Raw genomic sequence first — 26,677 nt, 5'->3', positions numbered from 1 at the left:
CACACTTCTTAATGAGAGAAGTGAAGCAATGCATTTTCACTCTTGAATCTTCCAAAGAAATATGTAAATCTTAATACCATAAAGATATTGTTCATTTCTAGATAGAATTGATTTTGTTTTGTTTTTAATATGTTTTATTATGGCTTATTTCTTTCAGGCTTTGTAAGGCCTATTTGGCCTTTCTTCTGATTCTTTACTTATGGAACTTATTTATTATCTTAAAGACCTTAATACTTTAATTCTTGGGTTTCTTTTCCTAATCCTATTATGTTTTCATTTTTATTTACTTAATAGTTTGCCTAGTTAAACATATTCAGTCATTTTATTATTCATAAATAAGAGAGTAAGCCTATGAATTCATTTTTTCTCCAGTGTTCTATACATAGCTGTCAACTTTCAGATTTGAAAATAAGGGATCAGCAGCCTTGAAAATAAGGGATCAGCAGCCTCACCTGTCCCAGGGACAGTCTACGGGCTATCTAACAATCCGGGATAGCAGCAGGAAAGAGCGCTGGAATAAGGGAATTTCCCGCAGAAAAAGGGAAGGTTGACAGCTATGGTTCTATAGCTTGGGAATATGGAGTTCATTTAGGTGGCAATCCTGCATATACAGGCACCCCCCAAGTTACACAGGGGTTACATTCCAGGCCTCTGTGCACATAAGTAAAATTGCATAATGTGGGGAGGACACTCTAAACATGCTTTAAACACCCCAGCTGCTATTCTGTCTTCAATCCATAACAAAAATACGGCATCCATTAATATCCGCAACTAGAATTGAAGCTCTGAGGCTGGCAGAAGGCTGGAGGATGCACGGGAAAGTAGGGCTGCTGTTAGGCAGAGAGGCTGAGCAGCCTAAGTAAAGCCCCACTGTGCTTCTAGTCTCTTTGGGGCTCCCTTCACCCTCACTGATGTCCTCTTTGGGCTCCATGGAGGGTCTACTCGTGAGCCATGAGGACTCTCCAGCTCTCTCCCACCATTTGGGGCAGGGGGGAATTGAATGATTAAATTATTTCATGGCACAGCACATATATGTGGTCATACGCAAGTCAATCGTGTGTAAGTGGGGGGACGGGGGACGGGGACGGCACACCTGTACTTATCTCCAGAGAAAGCCACACTGAATTCAAGAGGATTTACATCTGAGCAGGCATGTATAGGATTGTGATCTTAAATGGGTTGGATCCATTCACGCCCAGCGTAGATCCACTGAAAGCAATGGGTCTTGTCAGTCATGATTGGATTCAGCCCAGTGTGTTTATTCTCATCTCAAGGGGCTTAAGTTAGTCACAACCAACAAGGACCACTGCTTTCAAACTTATTTTCCAAAAAGCAATGCTGCCATCTGGGGGTTGGGGGTGGGGTGGGCAGAGGGGGTAACAAATCCCTAGTTTAAATATCCAGGCAAGTCCTAGGTAATAGAACAATTTTACATTCTCAAACATACATTGTGTTTCTTAGATGGCAGACTCAAATTAATTGCTACAGTTTTATGGATTCTTGTGTGGCTTTCTTTGTAAGTCTCCCCCCCCCCCCGATTTTAAGTTATATTTCAGGTGTGGGAAATCTTTGGCCATGCAAATATTGCTGAACTTCAACTCCCAACATTCCTAGCCATTAGCTATGCTTGCTAGGACTATGGGAGTTGTAGTTGAGCAATATTGGCAAGACAGGTCAAGTCAGTTTATTGTGTTTTAGCAGAAAGTCATTATACACATGAAAATAATAACAACAACAACAACAACAACAATAGAGATTTACAATTCTGCTTCATAACCTTTAAATGTTCCTTATATCTGTTATACTTCATGCTCTTAAAATTTTGTAACAAGTGACTAAGAAATTAAATGTGTTGTTATTGGTGGTGGTGTTTTGAAATTCTTTCTACCCACAGTTTTGTTGAGCTCTTTGCAATTGGCAGGTTGAAATATATATGTCTTGTGTAGTTTAACATTTGTTTAATTAAAGATTGGTTTAAAAGCTGACAACGATTTCTTCCTTGGATATTTTCCATAATATAAAACAGCCACAATCTCTTTCCTAATGTATATATGTAATTATTGCTGTAGTTTACAGGTAATTAATAGTGTCTATGTTAATTGGGTGTCATACTGTCTACTGAAACATTCTTTTAGTAGCTTTGTTTGTAGTATCAGGATATTAACAGGACTTTTAATTAAATTGTGCTTTGATGAATATCAAATTCACATTTTATTTGGGCAACACAACAAATGATTCTTTGCTTGTGGAAGGCAGAGGTTGAGTCTCCAGTTTTTCAACCCAGGACTAATTTGCACAGCAAATAAACATATTTGAATTAATGTATTTGTTTTTTTCCATGAACAGGTTTTTGTTGGTTTTGTTTCTTTTGCATTTTGAATCAAAGTGGAGCACCAGCAAAACATGTCCACTTGTGTCTTGAATTAATGATGCATCTCCTTTAATGGAAGCATGCAAACATTAAATGTCTAGACAGATTACAATATTCTGTATTATTGTAGAATTATGCAAGCCAGTTGATGCCATTGCTTTGACTATACACCCATCTACTCTGGCAAACATTAAAATTCCCAGAACGTCAAGGTAGTATGAGTCCCTTGTTATTCATATAAATCTGCCTTTCCCAAGCTGGTGCTCTCAATGTACGTTGGACAACTTCCATCATCTTCACCCAGCAAAAGCAATAGACAGGAATGGTGGCAGTTTTAGTTCAAACAAGGTTGGGGAAGATATAAAATCTGAGGCTGCTCCATATATCTGATTAAATGAGCATTTGTTGATTTATTTATATAATAAATGTTCACTCTTGTCTTTCTTGATACCACAGTGTTGTTGTACAACTGTAAATCAGATCTAAGACATTCCATATAGCCTGGAAGTTCAGTAGGTGCATGGAATTTCATTTGGCTTCTTCATCATGGATTCTTCTCCTTTGCCCTAAGAGTAATTTAGTATTTTCATAAGATTCTTCTTTTATCATGGAATTCTGTCCTTTAGCTGTCACAAGCCTGACATAAGCACTTTTAGGACTCTCCTCAAGGCTAGTGTCCAAACCTTGTATTCAGACAGACACTGGAACCAGACTGTCATGAGTGAGAGGTGGCCAACAGCCCGGAGAAATAGGGCAGGGCTAGAATAAGAAGGTTATTAATTTCATCCAGGTGCTGAGGAAATTACACTGGAGAAGAATATCCTTGAGAGCAGCAGGTAGTCTCATACAAGGATAGAGACTGTGAGGATAAGCTCAGAGACTGGCTATATCCAGAATTTAAACTCTTTCCTGCCCGTAGTATTTTTAGGACTGGATGACATGCCGGATACGGACAGAGCCTTCTAAAGGTAGGATTGATCAGCTCCTATTCTAGAATTCTGAAGGATTGAATTTTCACCATCCCTATACTCACTGGAGCCAGAAAATGAATGAAACCGGCTCCTTCTCAGCCAAGACTTACTGAGGGGTGGACAACATGCTGCTCTCCAGATGTTAGACTACAATTCCCACTTTCCCTGACCTTTGGCCATGCTGGCTGGTGTTGATGGGAATTGTAGTCCAACAGCTATCCCTGACACTGGCTGATCTGATCTTTTCGACTCAGTTCAGAGAGAAGTGACAAGGTACAGGTATTTTGAAAAATTGCTGATGCTCATTTGTTTTGTGGGATGGATTAAAACACATACACAAATGTACACTCGCCCGAATGCTTTCTACATTTGTTACCTTATATTGTTATGTGCTCCATGCTTCCCTGAGTATGATGTTTATAGGTCAAGGCTTACCTCAGTGTGGCCTCCTGTGGAAGGAGATGCTCACATCACTCCCCTCTGACATGGTTTTGCCCCAATGCCTTCTCTATCAGGAAAAGAAAAAAGCTGTGTTTGTATTATGGTGATGACATTGGTTGAAGCCACATGTGAATCTTGAAGGAGTAGACCAGTGAGAGAATGGTCCCTCTACGTCCTGCCCCAGGATGCTATCTGTGTCATGTGATTGGCATTTGAGGTGACTTTGAGTTACAGCACAGCCAGATGTCTCAGGGATCCTGCCACAGATCATGTATGCGAGACTGTCTTCTAATTGCTTCCTTCACCACCCCACAAAAATAATAAAATGAACTACCCAGGATACCCAGAACCTAGCTTCACATGTCCCAATGGGCAGAGCATAATAAGCATATTTGTTCAAACACACAAATGCCCATTGTTGTGTGTGTGGCCCAATTCTTATTCACTCCATGTCACTCCATGTACATTTTTAAATTCAAAAATTAATTATATGTGATCGTTAGTTATAGGCGTTCCTAGTGTAGTATGGAATATTTTATTTTGTCAAATCTGACAAGCTTAATACTTGCCTTTCCTAGATACTCTTGATAACTCCTTGAACCAATTAATTTCTCACGGCTCCTTCTGTATTTATATGTTGATGTATTCCTCTGAATATTGATTCTCTTAGTAATAACATCTTACATGCTAAACAAGAAAGCCAGGAGCAACACATCTAAAACACTTCTGCGGAATATTGAATTAAAGAAACATTGTAAAAATCAGGCAGTTATTCATTGCTTTGAAAAATGTGTTAGGGGGTGAAAATGGATTTGAAGGTTCTTCAAAACAAAGTGGGCTGCATCTGCTATGTGTTTCTGGAATGATCAAGTGATGACAAGCAGCTAATAGGTGAGAAGACTGAGCTTACTACTTTCTCAGCCTGTGAAAGTATGTGTACAGGATTGCAGATACTAATGAAGTGTCAATTTATTGTGTAGAAGACCAGAGGGGAGTGGGAAGATAGCAAATATTAGAGAGATCATTGTAAAGGAAAAGAATAATATAGTGTGGTGTGATGGAATCAATCTCTGAGCATTCTTAGGCACAGGAGAGGGGGAGAAAGGTTTTGTATTATAGGTTTATACTGTTCATTCCCAGACAGGTTGAACATAACATTTCCAGTGTAGCATCTTGTATTGTTTGTGCTCTGTTGGCTCAAGGGTGGTTTCTATCAATGGGAGTATTTCAGTAACTGATGCTGGGACTATATAGTAAGATTCGTTTGAAAGCAGGTTTACTATCTCCGATGTCAAATGCATATTCAACAGGTTGCAATAACATTGATCTCTCCTGCCCTTATCCCTGGGCTCATAAATCTGTTTGGGATATCAATATCCTTTATACTAATAGCAGACCCATTCTCTGAGTACTGAGCCTTATCAAGCCAACCTCTACACACAAGGGAGAGATAGCAACAGGCTTGGAGAAAACTCAAGCTTTGCATAACAACAACATTTTTTTTAGAAAAATATAGAATATCATGGGAACCATATTTGAACAATATGATCCTGCTTTGCAGGGATGCTGTGTGAATAATGTTATGCAACCACATGAACAGGACAGATCATGTGGCTCTTTCCCACTTGATTGGCAACTTCCTTTCCTGCATCCCTTCTCTGCAGGGTCCATATTGCATGAAAAAGACCCACGCAATCAGCCCCTTCTATGTGTTCATGTTATCTGCACGCCTAAACCTGAATGGTGGGATAGTACTACAAAGAATAGCTATCCCATGCGCTGACACATGTGTGAAACAGCAGCACAGTCTGCCTTCAGCTGTGGCATTCTCCCCCCCCCCCCCGGTAACATTTTATTAAAACTGGGAATCCTGTCCACCAACAGAAAAGGGCATTGCTTCTGGTGAAAGTCTTACACTAAAAGTGAAGCTGAACATTTAAGTCGGTTTCGTTACAGGATAAGATAGCAGCTAATGCTTTTGCTTGCTTGTGAATGTTTCATTTTGCTTAGAGTGTGGCAGATGTCAATTATTTTTAATTAGACTGGCAAGCCCATTTCCTTGAGGCTGACACAATGACACCTACGAGGAATATTGTGCTTCTCAAACAGAGGCATTCTTTGCTGTCATCAAGTATGCACATTGGTTTATTGTTATGGAACATTGTGCAGTACTGTGCAAACTGTACTCTTCAAAAGAACTGGCTGGTCTTCAGGACTGCAGTTTTCTTCCCCAGAAAATATGAAAGGAAAAAGGAGGTGAAGCAATTGCTTCTTGCTGAATCAACGCTCACTGCCAAGAGCATTTCAAGCTTTTCATCCCCTTTCTTCAGGCACAAAACACACCCAAACCTGAACCCCCTTCAGGTGCTTGTTTATTATGTTATCCATCTATCCTGTGCCTTCCTTGCTTCAGCCTGAATTTATGCATGGATGTTTGACTAGGGAAAATCTGCAAGCATACAGCTGTAGGCACATAAACTTTCATGTGATCTGAAACGCTACATACTGTAAGTGGAGCCCAGTTCACATGGAAGCTGACACATGTAGGGTTTTTTTCCCCCTTAATGCCCCTCTGTTTAATTTTGCAAGCCCTCTATCTGTCTCACACATGTGACCCCGATCACATTTTTAGTACAAGTTCAGTGCACAGTGTAAGTTTTTTCGACTGCCGTGTGCTCCCTACTCTTCCACTCCAAGAGAATGGTCTGTTTAGGTCTTCATATCCCGCTCCTGTGTTTGGGGTTTCACAATTTTATGGCGCTCTCAAGAAGCTGTTTGTTCACTAGTTTGGACTGCACTACTTTGGGCTTGGGCAATGCCTTGCATGTCAAGGCCCCGAGAACTCCCCCCATCTGCTGAATAATAAAACACATGGACACCAGTATTTTAGGTTAATGGGTGAAGTAAGGCCACAACTTTATTGGTTACAGAATGTGAGTGGTATTGGCTTAGGCATTGGAATTGAACCAACTATATCTGACTCCAGCCTGCCATGCGGGTAGTCCAGTAAGGGTCAATCACCAGTAGGGGGAGCTCTGTTGATGTTCATCAACTGAGAGCTCCTCCAGCGTCCCTGCTGGGGTCGTGGCATGGCCCTAGCCCATACCAGGGCTTCGGATGAGAGCCACACCCGCAGATCCCTTTAATGGAATACCCTTAAAGAGGAGGGGCAGGCGATGGCCACAACCTCTCCTCCCATGAACCAGGTTTTACCAATTCCTAAACCGCCAAACAAAGTTGTGACAATTGCTACGAGGTAGGCAAAAACCAAATGGCTGGTGGCAATTTGCCAAGTGGAAAAATTCCTATCAGGCCCCCTCAACAGGTGACCAGCTGAGGTCCATAGCAAGGCCAAGGTGTCGAACGCATGAAAAGAGGGTGGGAGGGTGGTTGATCCACGGAAGCAGGAACCAAGAGGAAATTCCCTGGCCAGATGGCTGCTTAAATGCTGTAAGCCACCCTCACCCTGGCCAACCAGATTGGTCAGCTGGGAGCCGGGACGTGGCTGGAACCCCTCTATGATGCGGGGGCACTTCCAAGCCCCCACTGTGTACAGGGAGAGCATGTGGCCTGCCCGGAACACCGTACCACAGGGAAGTGGAGAGGCCTTCTCAGCTTCCTTAAATAGACTGTCAGTTTCACCAGCATAAACAACTATTGGGTTCTTTAGGTATCCTAAAATCATGTCCTCACCTTTGCCTAGATGGAAAATGTGAACATACCTTAATACTACTTTATGTCAGATGGTAATTCCACAGAATTTTTTTTTGCCAAGAAAGAACATTTTGGGGAAAAAATATTCAAAAGTCCTTGAACGTCATCTAATATGTGAAAGATTGACTCCTCTTGTTTGCTATATTTCAGCTTTTCTCTTTCAGCGAAACTATGAAAGGAAATATATTAAAATGTTTTAAAATGCAAAAGGTCGGACTCAACAGGCTGCTTCTAAACTTTAATAACACGAGTAATTGCTAGAACTATTAAGAACTGTATTTCCTTTTCATGGTGTTCTCATTGTAATGGCAAGGTCAATTATTATGCCGATTATGAAAATAAATATAAAGTAACGTTTTATATAAATAACAAATGTATAAAACAACGTTCTTTTATCAAGCAGGTAACTTTTTGAAGCATCCTTGCCCTAAAGCAGCAGAATGATGATCCTTCTTCCTGTGATGCTTTATCTGTGGCCTGTAAGCAATGCTATTAACGAAAGGATTTCAAAGCCCAATATTGTATTATTCATGGCTGATGATCTTGGCATTGGAGACCTGGGATGCTATGGAAACACAACTTCAAGGTTTGCCAACACACTTGATAATATATATGTACATTTGGCTTTAGCTTCAAAAGAGATTGTTCTGGGCAGAGAACTTGTGGAAGATCACAACCACAATTGTATTTGGATATAGAAACATGTCCCATGGTTTGGTTAACTATGCCTGATTCATGCAAGTGCTGGATTGGTGGTGGTAGTCCCATCCTAATCCAAGTAAGCATTAGTGATACTGATCTCAAGTGGGTGGCTTTATATCTCTTTCCCACCACTCGTGCCACTACTGATAAGAAAACAACAGTAAAAATCCAAAGGGCAGCTACCTAAGCAGCAGAAAACAGCACAATATTTTATTTAAAGGTGTAGCAACAGACCCTCCAAGTGTCCCTATTTCCCAAGGACAGTCCTGAACTTATAAAACCCACCCTGGTTTCTGATTTGATCCTAGAATGTCCCGCTTTTCCTTAGAAATGTTGGAGAAATGTTGGAGGGTATGGAGTTATGTGACCCCTGAGCCAAGGAGACTATACAACCTTTAGAAGACATCTGAAGACAGCCCTGTATAGGGAAGTTTGTTTAAAGTTTAATGTTTTTACATGTAGGAAGCTGCCGAGAATGGTTGTGCCAACCCAGTCAGATGGGTGGGGAATAATAATAATAATAATAATAATAATAATAATAATAATGGAATACGAAATCCCAATTTTCATTGGAGAAATGTTGGAGCGTATGTAGTCAATTAAAAAGCAGCTTTACGTAGCTGCAAAATGCATGAGCGTAGGCCCCAGGTAAGCTTCCCTGGTGAGCACATCTTACAAGACAGCTGCCACCACTAAGATGGTCCATTCTCCCAATGCTACCTATCTCACCTAAGGAAAGGCCACAAAATATTATTTCAGTGCTTAGGCAGGCTTGTGTTGGAGGTGATCTGTCAGGTACCCAGGCCCCAAGCTGTTTTGGATTTCAAAAGTAAGCATGGTTTTATTTATTTGTTCATAAAAATTTATACACTGCTTGATTGTTAAAAACAACAACCCAAAAGCTCAAAGCAGTTGACAAAAAGATAAAACCAGGGAAAATTTACAATACATCAAAACGTGCAAGAGTTAAAATTCTAAAACAGATAAAAATTCACACCAACATTTCTAAGCATTAGGAGTTTGAATCATGCCCAGAAATGGATTGGAAGGCAGTGCAGCTGTTTACGTTCTGGCAATATAATATGTTTCCATATTCAATCTAGCAGCTGGATTTTGAACTAAATGCAGAAATTCCAAACAGTCCTCAAAGATAACCCCATGTACATTACAGTAGTCAGAGCACAAACACACATATAGACTGAGAGAACAAAACTATCATGAAAATACATCTTTCTCTCCCCAGTATTTGAATGAAGAATGAAGAAATACAATGGATTGGGAAATATGAGTTACAGTTTGTTTCAGAACATATAGCCCTTAAAAATTAGACTCACTTCATGCATCAGGGTGCAAGATTAAAACACAGACATGTTGGTTCTTAGTGTATTGATTTTGATTTGATGATTGAAATGTTACAAGAAAAAAGGACTATGGACTCAGCTATAAAGCCGCAAATAAAAAAATTCAAAGTGTGTTGTAAATTTCAGTATACAAATGTGAAACTAGATGGAGACAGTGAGCTATGCCAAATTCAATGTATTTTTCAAAATGTATTTTTTTTTTTTTAAAAAAAAAGCATTTTCACAGTGTTTTTTATATGTGTGTAGATTCCACCTATAACTCTGGCTGCAACCCTAGACAAATGTAGATACACCTAATTGCATTAACTCCAATGATCAAAGGTGCACTCAGTTCACCATAAAATTTGGCTTCATGTTGGATTTGTATGACACCAACTGATGCACTATAAGCCATAACGAGAACTTTAAATAGTCTGAACTCACTCGTGTTTACATGTTCAGAATACATGCCCTAGAATTTGTCTTCTTTTTTCCCTCCAGGACTCCTAACATTGACAAGTTATCTAAAGAAGGAGCAAAATTGACTCAACACATAGCAGCCTCACCACTATGCACCCCAAGCAGGGCATCTTTCTTGACAGGCCGCTATTCTGTCAGATCAGGTAAAGGATGTTCTTACGCCATTATTAGATATCAGGGCACAGCAATTCAAAGTAAGGATGGAGAGGAACAAAGCAGAAGACCCACCACTGCATCCCTTGTACTGCTGGGTATTGGCCTACACAGAATGCAAGGGCATTGTAACTTGTCCACCACACCAGCTCCAGGCTGGCATAGCTGTGGAGTCTGATGATCAGTCCCTTGGGGGATCTGCAGGGCTCTGGACCCAGCACATCCTAAGTTGCCCTTGCCCTGCCCCCAGCCCAGAACACCTTGTTTTGGGGCTGTCAGTGGTAGCTTTCTGGCCTGGCACAGTTGGGGCTTCTGATGTGAAAGAGTCCTTACCAGTACTGGTGCTCCTCACTAGTAGGCATGCATCTACATGGGTGGTGCTGTGGTCTAAACCACTGAGCTTCTTGGGCTTGCTGATCAGAAGGTTGGCAGTTCAAATCTCAGCAACGGGGTGAGCTCCCGTTGCTCGGTCCCAGCTCCTGCCAACATAGCAGTTCGAAAGCATGCCAGTGCAAGTAGATAAATAGGTACCATTGCAGCGGGAAGGTAAACAGCATTTCCATGCGCTCTGGTTTCCGTCATGGTGTTCTGTTGCGCCAGAAGCAGTTTACTCATGCCAGCCACATGACCGGAAAGCTGTCTGTGGCCTGAAAGCAAGATGGGTGTTGCATCCCCATAGCCGCCTTTGGCTGAACTTAACCATTCAGGGGTCCTTTACTTTTACCTTAGACATTCATCCATTGGTTTCAGTGCGTCTCCTCATCTGACTATGACCAACGTTATGTCACCCAAAGTGTGTAACTGGTTTGCCTCCTATTTGAAAGTATTTTTTTTATTCCTTCAGGAGTGGCTAGCCTGCACAAAGTTGGGGTCTTCTTGTTTTCTGCTTCTTCTGGTGGACTCCCTATGGAAGAAATAACATTTGCTAAACTTCTCCAGCAGAGGGGTTATTCTACAGCTCTCATAGGTATGGCTGATTAACATGCTTCCTTTATCTATTGCTCTTAAGAAATTTATATCCTGCTTTTCTGACCCAGACTTGTCCCTCAATGTAATCTACATGCTAAAGATGGGCTATCAACTAAGTAAATGAAGCAATTAAGAGAAAAAAATGGAAATGCCTACAGAAATTCCAAACAATAAAATATAGTCACTGAGACTTTCTGAAATAACTCTTTTTTGGAAAATGACTTTTCAATGCAGGAGACAATTCTTTGGGGCGGGGTTAGCCATTAGTGTAGGGACACGGGTGGCACTGTGGTCTAAACCACTGAGCCTCTTGGGCTTGCTAATCAGAAGGTCAGCGGTTCGAATCCCCGTGACGAGGTGAGCTCCCATTGCTCAGTCCCAGCTCCTGTCAACCTAGCAGTTTGAAAGCATGCCCCAAAAGTGCAAGTAGATAAATAGGTACCGCTCCGGCGGGAAGGTAAATGGCATTTCCATACACTGCTCTGGTTTTGTCAGAAGCGGCTTAGTCATGCTGGCTACATGACCCGGAAAAACTGTCTGTTGATAAAGGCCGGCTCCCTCAGCATATAGAGTGAGATGAGCACGCAACCCCAGTGTCATTCCTGACTGGACTTAACTGTCAGGGGTCCTTTACCTTTACCTTAGCCATTAGTAGTAACAGCAGCCCCACACCTTGCCTAAACAGGAAATGGCAGCATTGGATCTGTGAGATTATTATAGTCCAGCTGAAAAGAAGATAAGAAGCATCACACCCCACTGTGATCAGATATCTAAGCCAAAACTAAGCTTAACGGGAAACAGAACATTCAGAGGGATGACAAATCCACCTAGTGGCTGTGCCCCCTTTTGTAGGATCAGATACACTGGCAACCAAAAATACTGGCCTAACTTATCCAACCTGATTTACTTTCCACCATGAGTGTAAAAATAAAAACAAAATAATGGCATCTGCATTTCCAAACGCTTTTGAGGAAACTAGGCACAAATTTAAAAATGAGAATGTTCACTGAAAACAATTGATAGACTTTGCATTTGCTTGTGGATTCAAAAGTGCAGTTCTTGAAAACAAGATGCTTAATACATTCTGCAGTTTCCATGGATATTATGGTCATGGAATAAAAAAGTGGGGGGGGCACTGCAGATATAAAGGTATTGGATCCATATGTTCGTAGCCCTAATCTTGAGTCACTGTTTCAAGATCCCATATGATTTGTTTGCTTCCCCCCCCTTCATTTGAAGAGTTTATACATTGCTCTCCAAACAGTAGTCGTTTAGCCTGGCTAACATACCTCTCAGTCAACATGACAACAATAAAACATTGATCGCTCACTTAAAAATAAAACAGAAGAACCAGAGAATAATAATAGCAAGATTAAAAGAATGGTTGTTTCTTGCTACAATATTAGATAAATATCTATAATTTATCCTATTTTATTTATGAATCTTTTCTAAAGCATTTACAAACTGCTCAATGTTTTAAAATCCCTACTCAGTATGCAACATGAAAAACGCAATATCATTAAAACAAATGTGCAGCATAAAAGCAGTAAAACAGTAGTATAAAAACAAAGAAAAATAATGCATACACAGGGCCTGATCTAGTGGGTCAGCAAAAGCCTGGGCAAAATGTATGCCTTTACAAGATTTTTGAAGCAACTAATTGTAATATACACATATACACACAGCTTGATTGCAGCCCATAGAACCCAAATGTATCACATAGAGAAGATGGAAGGGCATTCCATACTATCAGGGAAACAGCAGGAATTGCTCATTTTTTATAACTGCCCTATGATGTTCTGTAGGGTGCTGTACTGCAAGTAGAATTTTCCCCAGAATATTCTAATTTACTCTCTGGAAGCTAAATAGATGTAATGCTCGAGTTGTCCTTGGGTTATTAAATCATGTGTGCTTTCTTGATGGGAAAACTATAGTACGGATCTTGAAAGCTCTGTTAATTTCATTATTGCAGTCATCTACATTCACTTCAATTAACTTATTCATGGAAGCAGCTTACAACTCACCTTGCTATCTAGCCGGCTTTAAATTTGCTCGCACAAAAGCAGTCATTTTAACTTGAAATGTAATGTTGATATAGCGCTGCACTTTGATGATATGAGGCCTTACCGCTCTGCCTGACACCCTGTGAAATTCCAAATTAATCGTAAGAATTGGAAAATTCTCTGAAGAGTAAGAACAAAGAACAGGAGCGTGAGAAGAGCCCTGCTGAATCAGGCCAAAGCGATCTACCTCAGCATCCTGTTCTCACAGTTGCAAACTAGATGCCTGTGGGAAGCCAGGACCTGAGCACAGCAGCTCTGCAATGTCCAGTAGAGTGATGAAAATGTGCACAAAAGATGCATTATTATTATTATTATTATTATTATTATTTCCCTGCCCATCTGGCTGGGTTTCCCCAGCCGCTCTGGGCGGCTTCCAACAAAGTATTAAAATACAGTAGTCTGTTAAACATTAAAAGCTTCCCTAAAGAAAGCTGCCTTCAGATGTCTTCTAAAAGTTTGGTAGTTTGACATCTTTGGGAGGACGTTCCACAGGGCGGGTGCCACTACCAAGAAGGCCCTCTGATTGGTTCCCGTAACTTGACTTGTCACAGTGAGGGAACCGCCAGAAGGCCCTCGGTTCTGGACCTCAGTGTCCGGGCAGAACGATGGGGGTGGAGACGCTCCTTCAGGTATACTGGACCGAGGCAAAAATTGCACAAAATTTGCACAAAAGAGGAAGGAGGTGTATCAATTGTATAGATATATACATACAGTGGAAAAGATACAAGTCTACATTTTATTTAAATACCTGTTTGAAATATGTGTCTTTCCCCTGAATTTAGGAAAATGGCATCTGGGGATTAACTGCAACAGCAGTGATGACTTCTGCCACCACCCTTTAAATCATGGATTTGATTACTTCTACGGGGTGCCTGTGAACAATCTTAGGGACTGTAAACCTGGTCACGGAAGCGTGTTTGGTGCTGGACTGAAGATGCACACTCGTGCAGCGCTCCAGAGCACGGGGATTGCTCTGATCTCTTTGGCGGTTCTGAATTACATTGGCCTTGTCAGAGTTCCCCGCAGAGTACTGGGCTACTTCTTCTTAATAGCTGCAGTGATAGTTGGAGTTTTGCTGCTCTTCTTTTATAACTTCCGGAACCTTAACTGCTTCTTGATGCGAAATCACAGTATTATCCAACAACCCTGGAACTATGAGAACCTCACTCAGAGATTCACAGAGGAAGCCAAAAGATTCATAGGAAGGTAAGGGTGTTCAGTTTTAAAGTGTTCGAATTTCAGAGTGATAGCTTGTTTACAGAGGTGCCTGTGATTTGGCAGGTGAACAAAGCACTACTCATTTCCCATCCATTTGTGGCAGTATTGTTGAAAGGTAACAAATTGAGTGTGAAGACAGGAAAGAGCCATATGTTTGTAGACACCCTCTAATTCAGCCCAGAACTTCATCTGTGTTCATTCAGAAATCTCTGAGGTTCAGCTCCTTGCATGAATTCTTACTGGTCTCTCCCCATCCTTCCTACAAACTACTGACCAAAGTCCCAGTCCTTTTCTTGAATTCCTGCTCTGATCTCTAGGCCCTGCCTACACATTCTACAGCTCAGGATCGCTGCTCAGCTTGTTGTCATGAAGTCAAATGGCAGCCATCAGCTTACCAGGGACGCAGAAAATCTCCTGGATCTGCTGTCTGTGTAACACCACAAATGGGCTGTCAAGATCCTGGCAGGCCTCAGCACATGGCTGGTAGTTAGTGTTAATGGTGGTGACTCACAAATTTTGCCGCTTGCTCTATATAATATAGAAAGATGTACTGAATACTAATCTATTTGTCCACATTGCCAAGTATTGTCCACTCTTGACTGTCAGCAGCTGTCCATTTTCTCCAGCAGAGGTCTTTTGTAGTCACAGTGCATGAGGTAGGGGCTGGGTGAGTGTCACCCTCACAGCTGTGGAGGTTCTGCTACTTGCCAGGACCAGGATGGTTTAGTGAAGTGGTGAGGAGAGTGCCAGGTTGGCAGTGGCTCAGGAAGGTGGGTAAGGATCATGTGGTTTAGTGAAGTGGTGAGGAGAGTGCCAGGTTGGCAGTGGCTCAGGAAGGTGCTCACTCTTCTTTTCATAATTGGAAGTGTTGCTAATGTTAATTTGATGGTGCAGTGAACCAGACTTTGAGGGCCAACCCAGACTTCCTCCAAAATTTCATGGGAATGCAATATGAGGGGAAATACCCTGAGGAGGAGCAACCCCCTGTTTAGGTATACAGGTGTAGGTCACCAGTAGGCTTGTCATTTTTATTTACGGAAGGAAAAGAGGTCTAGGACAGGCGTAGGCAAACTCGGCCCTCCAGATGTTTTGGGACTACAACTCCCATCATCCCTAGCTAACAGGACCAGTGGTTGGGGATGATGGGAGTTGTAGTCCCAAAACATCTGGAGGGCTGAATTTGCCTATGCCTTGTCTAGGAAGTAAGCGTTGCACTCTACTCTGCAAGAAAACTATAATTTGGAATAGCATTCCACCCTGGAAGTTGTGTTTGATATCTTGGCTTTGACTCTGGCACTGGAAAAAAACCAATGAGGTGCCTCTGAGCCTGTGCAGAGTACTTTTCCCTCTGTACTACAGAACAACAGTCAACCCTCACACATCTGCAATTAGAGGAAAGGACTTCTGGGATTTGACTTCACAGCTCTGGGTTTCTGGGAGGTGTCTTCTACGTGTCTTCTACCTACACATTTGTGTCCACAGTCATCAACCTAAATCTCCTATGTCTTCGCCACCATCCTGACTTGCCATCCCAGTCCTGTAAGCAGCAGCACTGCTGCACCCAGCCTCATGCACCATGGCTGGTCTTTTGTATCACCTGTTTTGCTAAGCATTGAACCTAGGGGTCTTCTGCATGCAAAGCATATACTCCCAGGTATGGCCCTACGCTGGGGTAGCTGCTAAAAACTAGCACGGTGAAGATGCATTTTGCTAAAGTGAGCACCTCTCTAAAAAGGAAGACAAACGAAATATACATGAGTCCCAGTTATATCCAACAGAACTTATTATTTTCCTTCTATATAGCACATTAATTTCAATTTACAAGTGGTTAATGGTGTAAAGGCAGCAGCCCTCATGTGTTAATTATTTTAATTAACACTATAGTCAGTGTATTTGACACTCATGCCTTACTAGAGCAGTCTTTAGGAGATGTTACCACATTTAAAGGGAATTTACTTCTTTCAAATTAGTCTAGAAGCTATTGTTTTCTCAGTGCATTTCTGCACTGGGGTGACGAGCCACTACTGTTGGAGAAAAAGAAACAAAATCACATTCACCTAACTCTAAATAGAAAAAAAGAATGCTTCTTAAGCACTTAAAAAAAAAATGGTCAAGCTTCTGATTTCTCTGAAATTTTGTGTGGCAAAAGCTTAGAAAACCATCTGTGGGGTAGCCCACAAGAATTATGAGTAAAACATCTGTTTTAGATTTAGGATAATAGAGAATGGAGTGTGTGTGCATTTGCAAGAAGAAGAAAAGTTGGACATTTGCTTGAGACTGACAAAGCCTGTTTATAGTCTCATGGATAGCAAAGCATATATCATTCTCTGATGCTGTATATCTGAAGATTTAAGGCTGTGAAATAGGGATGAAAAAGTAAATGTCAAAAATGTATGTAGCTGTTTGAGGGCATAGAAAAATGACTCTGCATAGGAATAGATAACTGAGACATACAATTATTTTGTTTAAAAATATATAAATCTTAACCTTTGAATGGAAGCCAAGCTCTTCTCATTTCTATTCTATATTTGAACAAGACAGTAGAACTCAGCCTTTATTTGTTCCTGACACGTCAGGTTTTTATTTTACACTCATGTTTAAATTTAGTCCTACTTTTAAATGCCATTTTGATATGACACACTTAAAGCTATAAAATGGGAGCTGTACCAACATCAAACTCTCTTTGGCTTAAATAATATTTTGTTTAAATGGCACACTTTTCAGTTTTATAGTTACAAGCAGGGCATTACAAGCAGCCGGATCTCTCAGGTGGGCACCATTGCCATTGTAGGAGAACAAGGGAGGCATCCATTTTGAGTTCCAGTCAGTGGCGTAGCGTGGGTTGTCAGCACCCGGGGCAAGGCAAGTAATTTGTGCCCCCTAACCTGTGGATTTGCACCCCCCTAACCCGTGGATTTGCGCCCCCTAACCCTAACCCCCAGATGTTGTGCCTGGTGCAGCCCGCCCCCCCTGCACCCCCCACGCTACGCCACTGGTTCCAGTGCCTCTTTTTCTAGAAAAATAGCACTGCTTATAAGTATATGTAGTTTACTAGTGAGAAGGCCATAAAGTGTTTCTTTTTGAGGTATGAGATTTTAAAAATAATAGGATATAACAAGCAATTCCATAGTTAAAGAGTGCAAAATGAGTACATAGGTATGCAGAGAGGGCATTATTGGAACCTGGCAAGTCCCATATCCTGGTCTGCTGTTCTTCTGCTTTGCTATTTCTGCCTATTCACCTGGGAGAGAAAGAAACAGAGAGAGCAGTAGGATCCCCATGTATTTTCTTACTATGTGACATGGTGACAACTGAGCCCATTTGCAAAGAAATAAAGAGAGGGGGGAGCAGTAAGGAAGAGGAGGAGTCCAAACAAGGAGAAGGTGTACCAACAGCATCCTATGGTACCCTCCAGTTGGCATGGTAGAGGCATTCCATAAGTCTACAAATCTGCATTAACCCATAACCAGTGGATCCATAATCCATTTTTCCAGGTACGTGCTTCCATCCCTTGCAAGGCCTCCAAATATTTATCACGAGGCATTTTAAGCCAATTCACATTTTATCAAAAGGGAAATGGTCAAACTTTAAAGTTTGACCTTTAAATTCAATTCAAGGTGGAATTCAGAATGTATCTGCAAATTTTGGAATTTTTGAGAAAAATTAACAGGATATTTTTTACTGCTCTTATTTTATATTTATTTGTATTGTTTTGTTGCTTTGCTGTTCACCAGCCTGGTATCCTTAGGAAATATGCTAGATTGAAATGTAATATTAATAAGGATAGCAATATGGCTCCCGGCAGACTATGCCTGAGGGAATGCAGGTCTCAACAGAAGAATTGTTGCTAATCTCTGTTGTAACGCCACCTTTATTTGGTTCAAGGAAGCCTGGCGCCAATTTCAACAGGCCTGGCACTCACTAGGCATAAGCAGTATGAGGGAGAGTAACTACAGCTACTTGCTGCAACAGCTGAAGAAATGAACCTATGCTGCCAATTCTTTTACTGGTCTACTTGCTGAAACAGGAGCTTGAAGGCTCCTTTCCTCCATTCAAGCTTTGGGATGGTAATAATAGGAGCCATGTTGGACACCAGAATGGTACGATTCTCAGAACCCTTAATAAACACAGTTCTCGGGATTCTTTAAGGGACGCAATGCACTTTAAATGTGCTTTAAAGGTATGGTGCAAATGTAAAGAATTGCTAATGGAGGCCACTCCATTTCAAGCTTATTGGTGCTTCTTTTCTTTCCATAAAACAAGACATACATGAGAAAGGAGGATGGGGGGTTACTCAGGTTCTTTTTATCTCAAAAAATGTGACACACACAGAGAGAGGAATATATTTAACCACCAAGAAGAAGAATTATTCATATGTTAAACAATGTTGCATTGGGCTTCTAAGGTTTCATGGCCATATGAATGTGTATGATGTTTTCTTTATTCAAGCTCAGAGTTTACTTTATTGTCCCCTCAATGAATAAAACTTAAGGTGTGTTGAGAAAAGAAGGTCTTGGTAAATTGTGTAGAAGGGAATGGCAATAAATTTTCAAAGGAGCTGTTTGCTGAAGTGTTTCAGTTAATAAAACAGGACTTTAACTGTTATTGTCAAATCTCCCTCCCACTTACAAGCCGGTTTGCCATTCTATTTTCAAGGTTACAGAAGAGGTAATCAGTTATGATCCCCACCAGGGTTTGGTGTAAGAAAAATAGCCATCTCTGATTTTCTAATATAAAGGATATTAATAGGTGAGATTCTTCACCTGAAAGCTAGCTGTCAATCAGTGCTGGTAGACTGAAAAAGCAAAAGCAGTGAATGATTTTAAATCCATTGGTATGAACCATTGATTAGATACCTGTTCTTGGAGTAAGAACTCTGTGTTGTAGTGGCATCCTTTATATTGCTTCTGGGGTTGTTATCTCCTGAAAATGGGCATTTGTAATAGAAGTGGTGACTTGTACCTGTCCTGTATTTATCGCTCTAATCCCATGTTCCCATTAGATGCCTGTTGCAAGAGATATAAGTTCTCCTTTGCTACTGTTTTTAATCAACCTGCCTTAGTTATTTGGTCCTACTACATGGGAAATGGGATTGCTGTCTTGCAATTTTAGCTTTGGGCTCTCAAGATCTCTGTTTGATTCATTACTATGTGGTAGATGACAAGAGTTAAGCATTTCCATTCCCAGTCACAACTTCTTACATGGGAAGGAAGATGGCAGGAACATCGCTGTCTGGATAATGTGTATAAAATGATTTTTTTTGTACAAGGCAAATTACGCAATATGTAATTCTTTGTGTATTGTGTTTATTATGATTTATAGTGCAATCCTACACAGGTCTACTCAGAAACAGGTTTCACTAAGGTTTATGGGCATAGGATTGGAATCTTTATCAATTAATAAAATGTACTTATTTTCAAATTGTATGCCCTGCATCTCAAGGCAAGAAACCCTTCCACTGGTGGCTAGTGTGAGAAATTCAGGTCTTGATCCTCGGTGCAAGTGAACGGATATGTTACGAATCATTGTTCTCACTCCTGACACTTTAGAGGGCATGGTTTTACAATGGGAAAGCCATTTATTTTGTTGCACGGAACTTGTTGTTTTGGGTTCCTTTGGGAGGAAAGGTTGGATATAAATTAATAAGTAAATGGGAGTCAAGTCACAGAGAAATGACCTTGAACATATCTGAATGGTGGAACCAGAATGACCCAAGAAGGTTGCTCTAGAGAAGGTGACCAAGAGAAAAACTCCAAAAGCTGTCTTTTATTTGTATAAGGTTGGCAATGGTTTTTATGTATGCCTTGCATTGCAATTCACTGCATATTATATTCTCTCCTCTCTCTTTTTTCTGTTCAGGAACACCAATGCACCATTTCTTCTTTTTGTGGCTTACACTCAGGTCCATACAGCTCTTTATGCATCCCAAGCTTTCAGAGGAAAAAGCAAACACGGATTATATGGAGATGCCCTGGAAGAAATGGACTGGAGTGTAGGTATGTTATGTGGCTTTACGTCACCTGAGTTAATTGCCTTTTAGAAATATATGTAGCTTTTTATTTATTTATTTTTAAAATTATTTTATTAAGCAGTTGCTAAATTGCTTAATATGTCAGAATTCTCCAAGCGGTATTTATTTCACAACATGTATACAGCCCTTGGTCGTAATAAAACGTCAGAGTGCTTTTACGAAAAGAGTAAAACAATAAAATTATCAGTAAAAAGCAGTTAAAACAAGTATTCAGAATATTAGAAAAATAATTAAAATCAATAATAAACTAAAACCCGATAGAAACACAGGACTGCTTCTGAACTTGTCTGAACAGGCTCACCTGAACAAAAATCTTAAGCAGGTACAGAAAAGGGGCCTGCCTGATGTCCACAGGCAGGAAGTTCCAAAGTTCCTGTCCTGCACACTAAAAGGTCTATTTGTTACAGCCTTCCCAACTTTATCCCTTTTCACACATACAAATGAAACACTGGCAATCAGCTGGTAGAGACTGCACGGGTCTCTGCCGGCACTTGCAGCATCTAAACCTACTGTCAGCCTTCGCTCCCTTTTGAAATCAATGGCAGCTAAGTGTGCTTCTCCTTCTGCTAGACTGTATCCATTAGTTAATGCTAGTTATTATTTTGAATTCTAACATACAAAGTGGTGAATTTTCACAAAGGATGGCATAAGACAAACAAGAAAGAGCAAGAAATTGCTCCGGGCACCGAGTCTCGCAATGCCCAGGCTTCCGAGGAGTGCTAATCTACCCGTTTCTGCAAAGGGTCCTGATTTATTTGTCAGCATATTGGAACGACTCTCCATTTCTAGAGGTAATCATCTGTGAAAACAAGTTCGTGCTTGAAACAATCAAGCTGAAGAGCAGCAACACTAAAAGATAATATTCACCTTTCATTCCTCCCACCCGTTCACCTCCAACTCATTTCTGGTTCAATAAAGCAAAGTACAAAATTATTTTCAGTAAACAATGCCATATTTATTAAATTACCGCAAACTGACTTTCACCTCTGCAGTAGATGCCTGCTTTATAAGGAACGCTGAAACGGCACGCTCTGATTGCAAGTGTACAGAGTTCAACCTCATTCACATTTCTAGTCCAAATTTAGCACCAAACTTCCGCTTATGAATTGCAAGAGCAATACAAGGCTACAGTGATGCCCCCCTCCCCAGAATGTAGTTTTCTCATGGCAACTAGTATTAATATAGGAATGTAGGAAGCTGCAGGAACGTAGGAGATGACGAGGATTGATGCTCTACCCAAAATTACTGTGTAATCTTTATTGAAACACAGGAAATAGTGGTCTACCACTCAGAATTCAGTAATTTTACCAATAATTTCTCCAGGATTAGTTGGCTAATACCATAGATCTTCTCCTAACTCATATGTTTATGGTGCTCATTCTTTTTTAGTCAGGAAAGCAGTGGCACTCATTATCCAGTTTTTCAGGTAAACCCATAACTATACTGCAAGGTTTTGAATACAGGGACCTGTGTGCATTCTTTCATTTCATTGTAAAATCAAGCTACAGTTTTTGCATAAAAATTGTAATGATACCAGTTCATTGTGGAAATATATCACTCACGAACATTCAGGCTTACTGATTTTTATTTTTATTTTGAAATTCCTCTGTAGCATGTGTGATAGTAAAAAATGTATACTGGGAAGATTTGATACCATCACTGAGTACTGGGGTAGCAATTAATCTTGAACAAATCCAACAAATAGTTGTATTGTTCAGAAAACAATGGGAGGCACTTTTTTGTTTGCATAGTCATTTATCAAATCAAGAGACATGCTCAGACTTTTTGATACAATTGAAAACAGCCAGTGAGTGATGAGATGACCAATAAATTGGAAGGGAATAAACCAACATATCCAAAGCTATGATGGATGTTCCCACTCCCTGACTGTTAAGGCATTTATGGATTGCTATTTGAAATAGTTTGAAAAGTGAGGCTATAGTCATCAAACAATGACTCTTGTAAGCAGTGCCGGATTTATGTATAAGCTAAACAAGCTGTAGCTCAGGGCCCCACTCTCTTGGGGACCACAAAAAAAATCAAAGTAAAAAAAACCTGGATGTACATTTCCAAAATATAAGATAAAAAAACAAATAAAATAAAACCTACATACAGTGGTACCTCGGGTTAAGTATTTAATTCTTTCTGGAGGTCTGTACTTAACCTGAAACTGCTCTTAACCTGAAGCACCACTTTAGCTAATGGGGCCTCCTGCTGCCGCCACGTCGTCGGAGCACAATTTCTGTTCTCATCCTGAAGCAAAGTTCTTAACCTGAAGCACTATTTCTGGGTTAGCAGAGTCTGTAACCTGAAGCGTATGTAACCTGAAGCGTATGTAACCCGAGGTACCACTGTACAGCAACAGTGTTTTGTGTTGTGTTGGCTCCTATGATGTAAGTAATGGGCCCCGCTGCTTGCCTGTTCTCTAAAATATCACTGGTTTGCTCATTTCTATATATAGGGTGCCTACATTCTGCATGTGCAAATGGCTTTATATATTAGGTCCATAAATTACCATATAGCATATATTCAACACAAAAAACAGTGACAATTTGTTGTTGACCAAGGACAGCTGGACATATAAAGGGCCCCATTACCTTCAGTATGGGACGCGGGTGGCGCTATGAGTTAAACCACAGAGCCTAGGACTTTCCGATTAGAAGGTCGGCAGTTCGAATCCCCACAACAGGGTGAGCTCCCATTGCTTGATCCCTACTTCTGCCAACCTAGCAGTTCAAAAGCACGTCAAAGTGCAAGTAGATAAATAGGTACCGCTCCAGCGGGAAGGTAAACGGCGTTTCCGTGCACTGCTCTGGTTCGCCAGAAGTGGCTTAGTCATGCTGGCCACATGACCCAGAAGCTGTACGCCGGCTCCCTCGGCCAATAAAGCGAGATGAGCGCCGCAACCCCAGAGTCGGCCACGACTGGACCTAATGGTCAGGGGTCCCTTTACCTTTACCTTGCCTTCAGTAGCTTAGGGCCTCATCAAACCTAAATCTGGCCCTGCTTGTAAGACTACTGAAGAGCAAGTAACTTGAATATAACTATTGCTCAATACCGCCATTCATCATTGTATTAATATTTGGTTAAAACTTTCATTGATTGTAGATCTGTTTCTCTAAAAACCCACATTTCTATTGCTAGAAATGAGCGTACATGTATACTATGTAGCAGCACTCATGACATTGTTCTGCTGGTATACGTTTTTCCTCCTTTTCATTCCCTGAGAGAAACTAGAGGATTAAGCAGTCTCTGATGGTGATAATCTATTCTAAAAGTGCTAAAGTCTGTGACAGCCCCAGTGGTATCCATTCCAAAGCTGTCAGCTTGAACGCCTTTGCTCAAGCATGCTCAGTTTTTCCCAAAGAATAGCAATGACCAAATTCAAGTGAGTGCAATCTGTAAATGTTGTGAATGCTGATTTTTGTACCGGGGTCAGAAGCAGTGCACAGCTACAGGTCCGATGTACCATCAACCACCTAAAACAGTACATCATGTAGAATCCGTTGTGAAGGCCAGCTGTCCACCTGATATGTAATCTGCAAGTCATAGACAGACAGGATTGCAGATATGACAATGTTATAGTTGTTCCTACTGTTTCAGTGGCAGTTACACCTCTGGGTTGTGCAATATGGTATTGGTCCTCTGAATATTTGTGGCCTGTTGTTTTATTTAAAGCATTTGAACCTTTACACCATAAGATATTTGACAGTTACATTTTTAAAATGATTTTTTCCAAACAACAACACCCACATACATTTAAAGAATTCTAGGGATCATGCAGTCATGAGATAGTCCTTTCCACAGCATCAACTTAATAGTGAACATAAACAATGGTTCCACGTACAGAAAAAGTGAATTGGTGGAATCCCTTTCAAGGGAAACAAAAGCTATTCTTGTAGACCATTAAGGGCTTTATTCATCATGCATCCAAGTCAGCAGAAAAGGATAAACTTTGGACAGCCAATGATATCTTAGTTCTGAACGTCAGAAACTTGAAGTTAGAATTTGCCTGTCAACTAGTTTGATATACAAGGCTATTTTTTTCCTGACAGGTTGCATCAGTGATGATGTCCTAACAAATATATTAATACATTTGCTTTTAAAAGTTGGAGTTTTTTTTAAGGACATGTAAAGGGAATCAAAGCAAGCTATTATGATACTGCCAAAAACATCAAAGCTGTTTGTAAGAACCAGAGCTTGGGGGTGGAGGATTGTATTTAAGATTCTTTCTTGACACAGCTTTGCTTTTGTTAATTGAGTTAATCTGTAAACAGTGGACAAACTGAATCTTCACTTTGCTGCATCGATAATGTAAAAGCATGGGTCATTTTTTTAAATAAAAAAATACAGAACCTTTGCAGTCCTGTGCATGCTTCCAGAACCTGATGCTTCTTTGGACTGCACTGAATGGTTCAGTGAGCATTTCCTGGAAAATCTTTATGTGCTTCACGAGGGTGGGGAGGATGTGTTCTGAAAACTCGTTGCTCTTACATTTCCCCCAGCATTATTTGCATATGTTCATAGCTCAAATTTCAGTGGTGCCCTGTGCAACAGTCAAATTTGGTGCCCACCCCCACCTTCCCTTCTACATCATAGTTGTGGCACCCGTGAGACTCTGTACTCGGCAGGTTTTGTTGTTCTTGTTTAGTCGTTTAGTTGTGTCTGACTCTTCGTGACCCCATGGACCAGAGCATGCCAGGCACTCCTGTCTTCCACTGCCTCCCGCAGTTTGGTCAAACTCATGTTCGTAGCTTCAAGAACACTGTCCAACCATCTTGTCCTCTGTCGTCCCCTTCTCCTTGTGCCCTCAATCTTTCCCAACATCAGGGTCTTTTCCAGGAAGTCTTCTCTTCTCATGAGGTGGCCAAAGTATTGGAGCCTCAGCTTCACGATCTGTCCTTCTAGTCGACAGTCAGGGCTGATTTCCTTAAGAATCGCTCCCCTTTATCACATACACAGCCCAACAAGACAATGACAATAATCCACCAATAGCATACAAATCAATATGGTTAAGAAAATCCTTAATAAAATATTAAAAAAAAAAAACACCCACCCACCTCACTCACACACGAAAAAAAGATCACCACAGCCAATCACAAACAAACAACCACATCCTAGGCCAACCCCAACCTCTCTCACCACCAAAGAAACACAAATGAACAGCAGAGAACCTGCACGAGCAATGCTGACACCAAACCCTACATACATTAAGCAAAATAGAAACATCACCCCCCGACCCCACCCCCCCATCTCCCACCCCCCTTCCCCACCTAATGTCTCAACAAATGAAACTGATTTGTAAAAATGTTACATGGAAAAAATACGAGAGAGATTACACACACTTCTGTAAAACAAGAAATTATTTAATAAATAAATAAATAAAGAATGGATAGGGTTGATCTTCTTGCAGTCCATGGGACTCTCAAGAGACTCCTCCAGCACCATAATTCAAAAGCATCAATTCTTCAGCGATCAGCCTTCTTTATGGTCCAGCTCTCACTTCCATACATCACTACTGAGAAAACCATAGCTTTAACTATACGGACCTTTGTTGGCAAGGTGATGTCTCTGCTTTTTAAGATGCTGTCTAGGTTTGTCATTGCTTTTCTCCCAAGAAGCAGGCATCTTTTAATTTTGTGAGTGCTGTCTCCATCTGCAGTGATCATGGAGCCCAAGAAAGTAAAATCTCTCACTGCCTCCATTTCTAAATCTGATTCTGTTAGCATGAATTGGATGTACGTATATGTTGAACTAGGAAAACAATAATGCGTGTATTGGACAAATTTTTGCAAATATAGGTTTGTTGCTGACATCTGTAGAACTAGTTGTTGCCATCTCTGGAAAATTAGATTCCGATTGCTCCATTCCCATTGCTGAGGATTTTTACTCAGAAAAGCTCTTTCCCCTTTCAGTCAGCACACAGGGATTCTTCAGATTGCGGAGAACACCTATGTGTTCTATGGTACATCCTGTAGGCTACTCATTGCCCATCTGAGCAAATTGTGCCCTGTACAGAGAACCAACTATAGTAATCAATCTGTTCATGCATAGATGTTTATTGGGGAAAAGAGTAAGATGTATTTGAACTATATGCCTTAAAGCAAAATGATCAGATCACATAAAACTAATATAACACCAGTGATTTGGGATGACTTGTCCCATCTCAAATCTGGCTGTCTTGTAAAATGCACAGCATTCCTTTAAGAGAGCTTTGAAATGCA

General features: G+C 40.8%; 1 protein-coding gene across 4 annotated transcripts in view; it reads left to right on the top strand.

Annotated features, from left to right (window-relative positions):
* Window positions 1-26,677, top strand: part of STS (steroid sulfatase) — a 102,039-nt gene that overhangs the window by 17,714 nt on the left and 57,648 nt on the right. For 2 of the 4 annotated variants that reach the window (XM_082220103.1, XM_082220102.1), the window contains exons 3-7: window positions 7,898-8,083; window positions 10,041-10,162; window positions 11,017-11,139; window positions 13,987-14,410; window positions 20,282-20,418. In XM_082220103.1, the coding sequence (XP_082076229.1) occupies window positions 7,938-8,083; window positions 10,041-10,162; window positions 11,017-11,139; window positions 13,987-14,410; window positions 20,282-20,418 (952 nt within the window). In that variant the 5' untranslated portion in view covers window positions 7,898-7,937. Of the gene's footprint in view, window positions 1-3,203; window positions 3,340-7,897; window positions 8,084-10,040; window positions 10,163-11,016; window positions 11,140-13,986; window positions 14,411-20,281; window positions 20,419-26,677 lie in introns of those variants that run through there. The other 2 variants (XM_082220104.1, XM_082220105.1) reach the window with 2 other exon arrangements.

Source organism: Podarcis vaucheri (assembly GCF_965113315.1).
Source record: "Podarcis vaucheri genome assembly, chromosome: 4".
In the NCBI taxonomy this organism is placed as follows: Eukaryota; Metazoa; Chordata; class Lepidosauria; order Squamata; family Lacertidae; genus Podarcis; species Podarcis vaucheri.
This window is presented reverse-complemented; position numbering and strand designations above follow the sequence as displayed.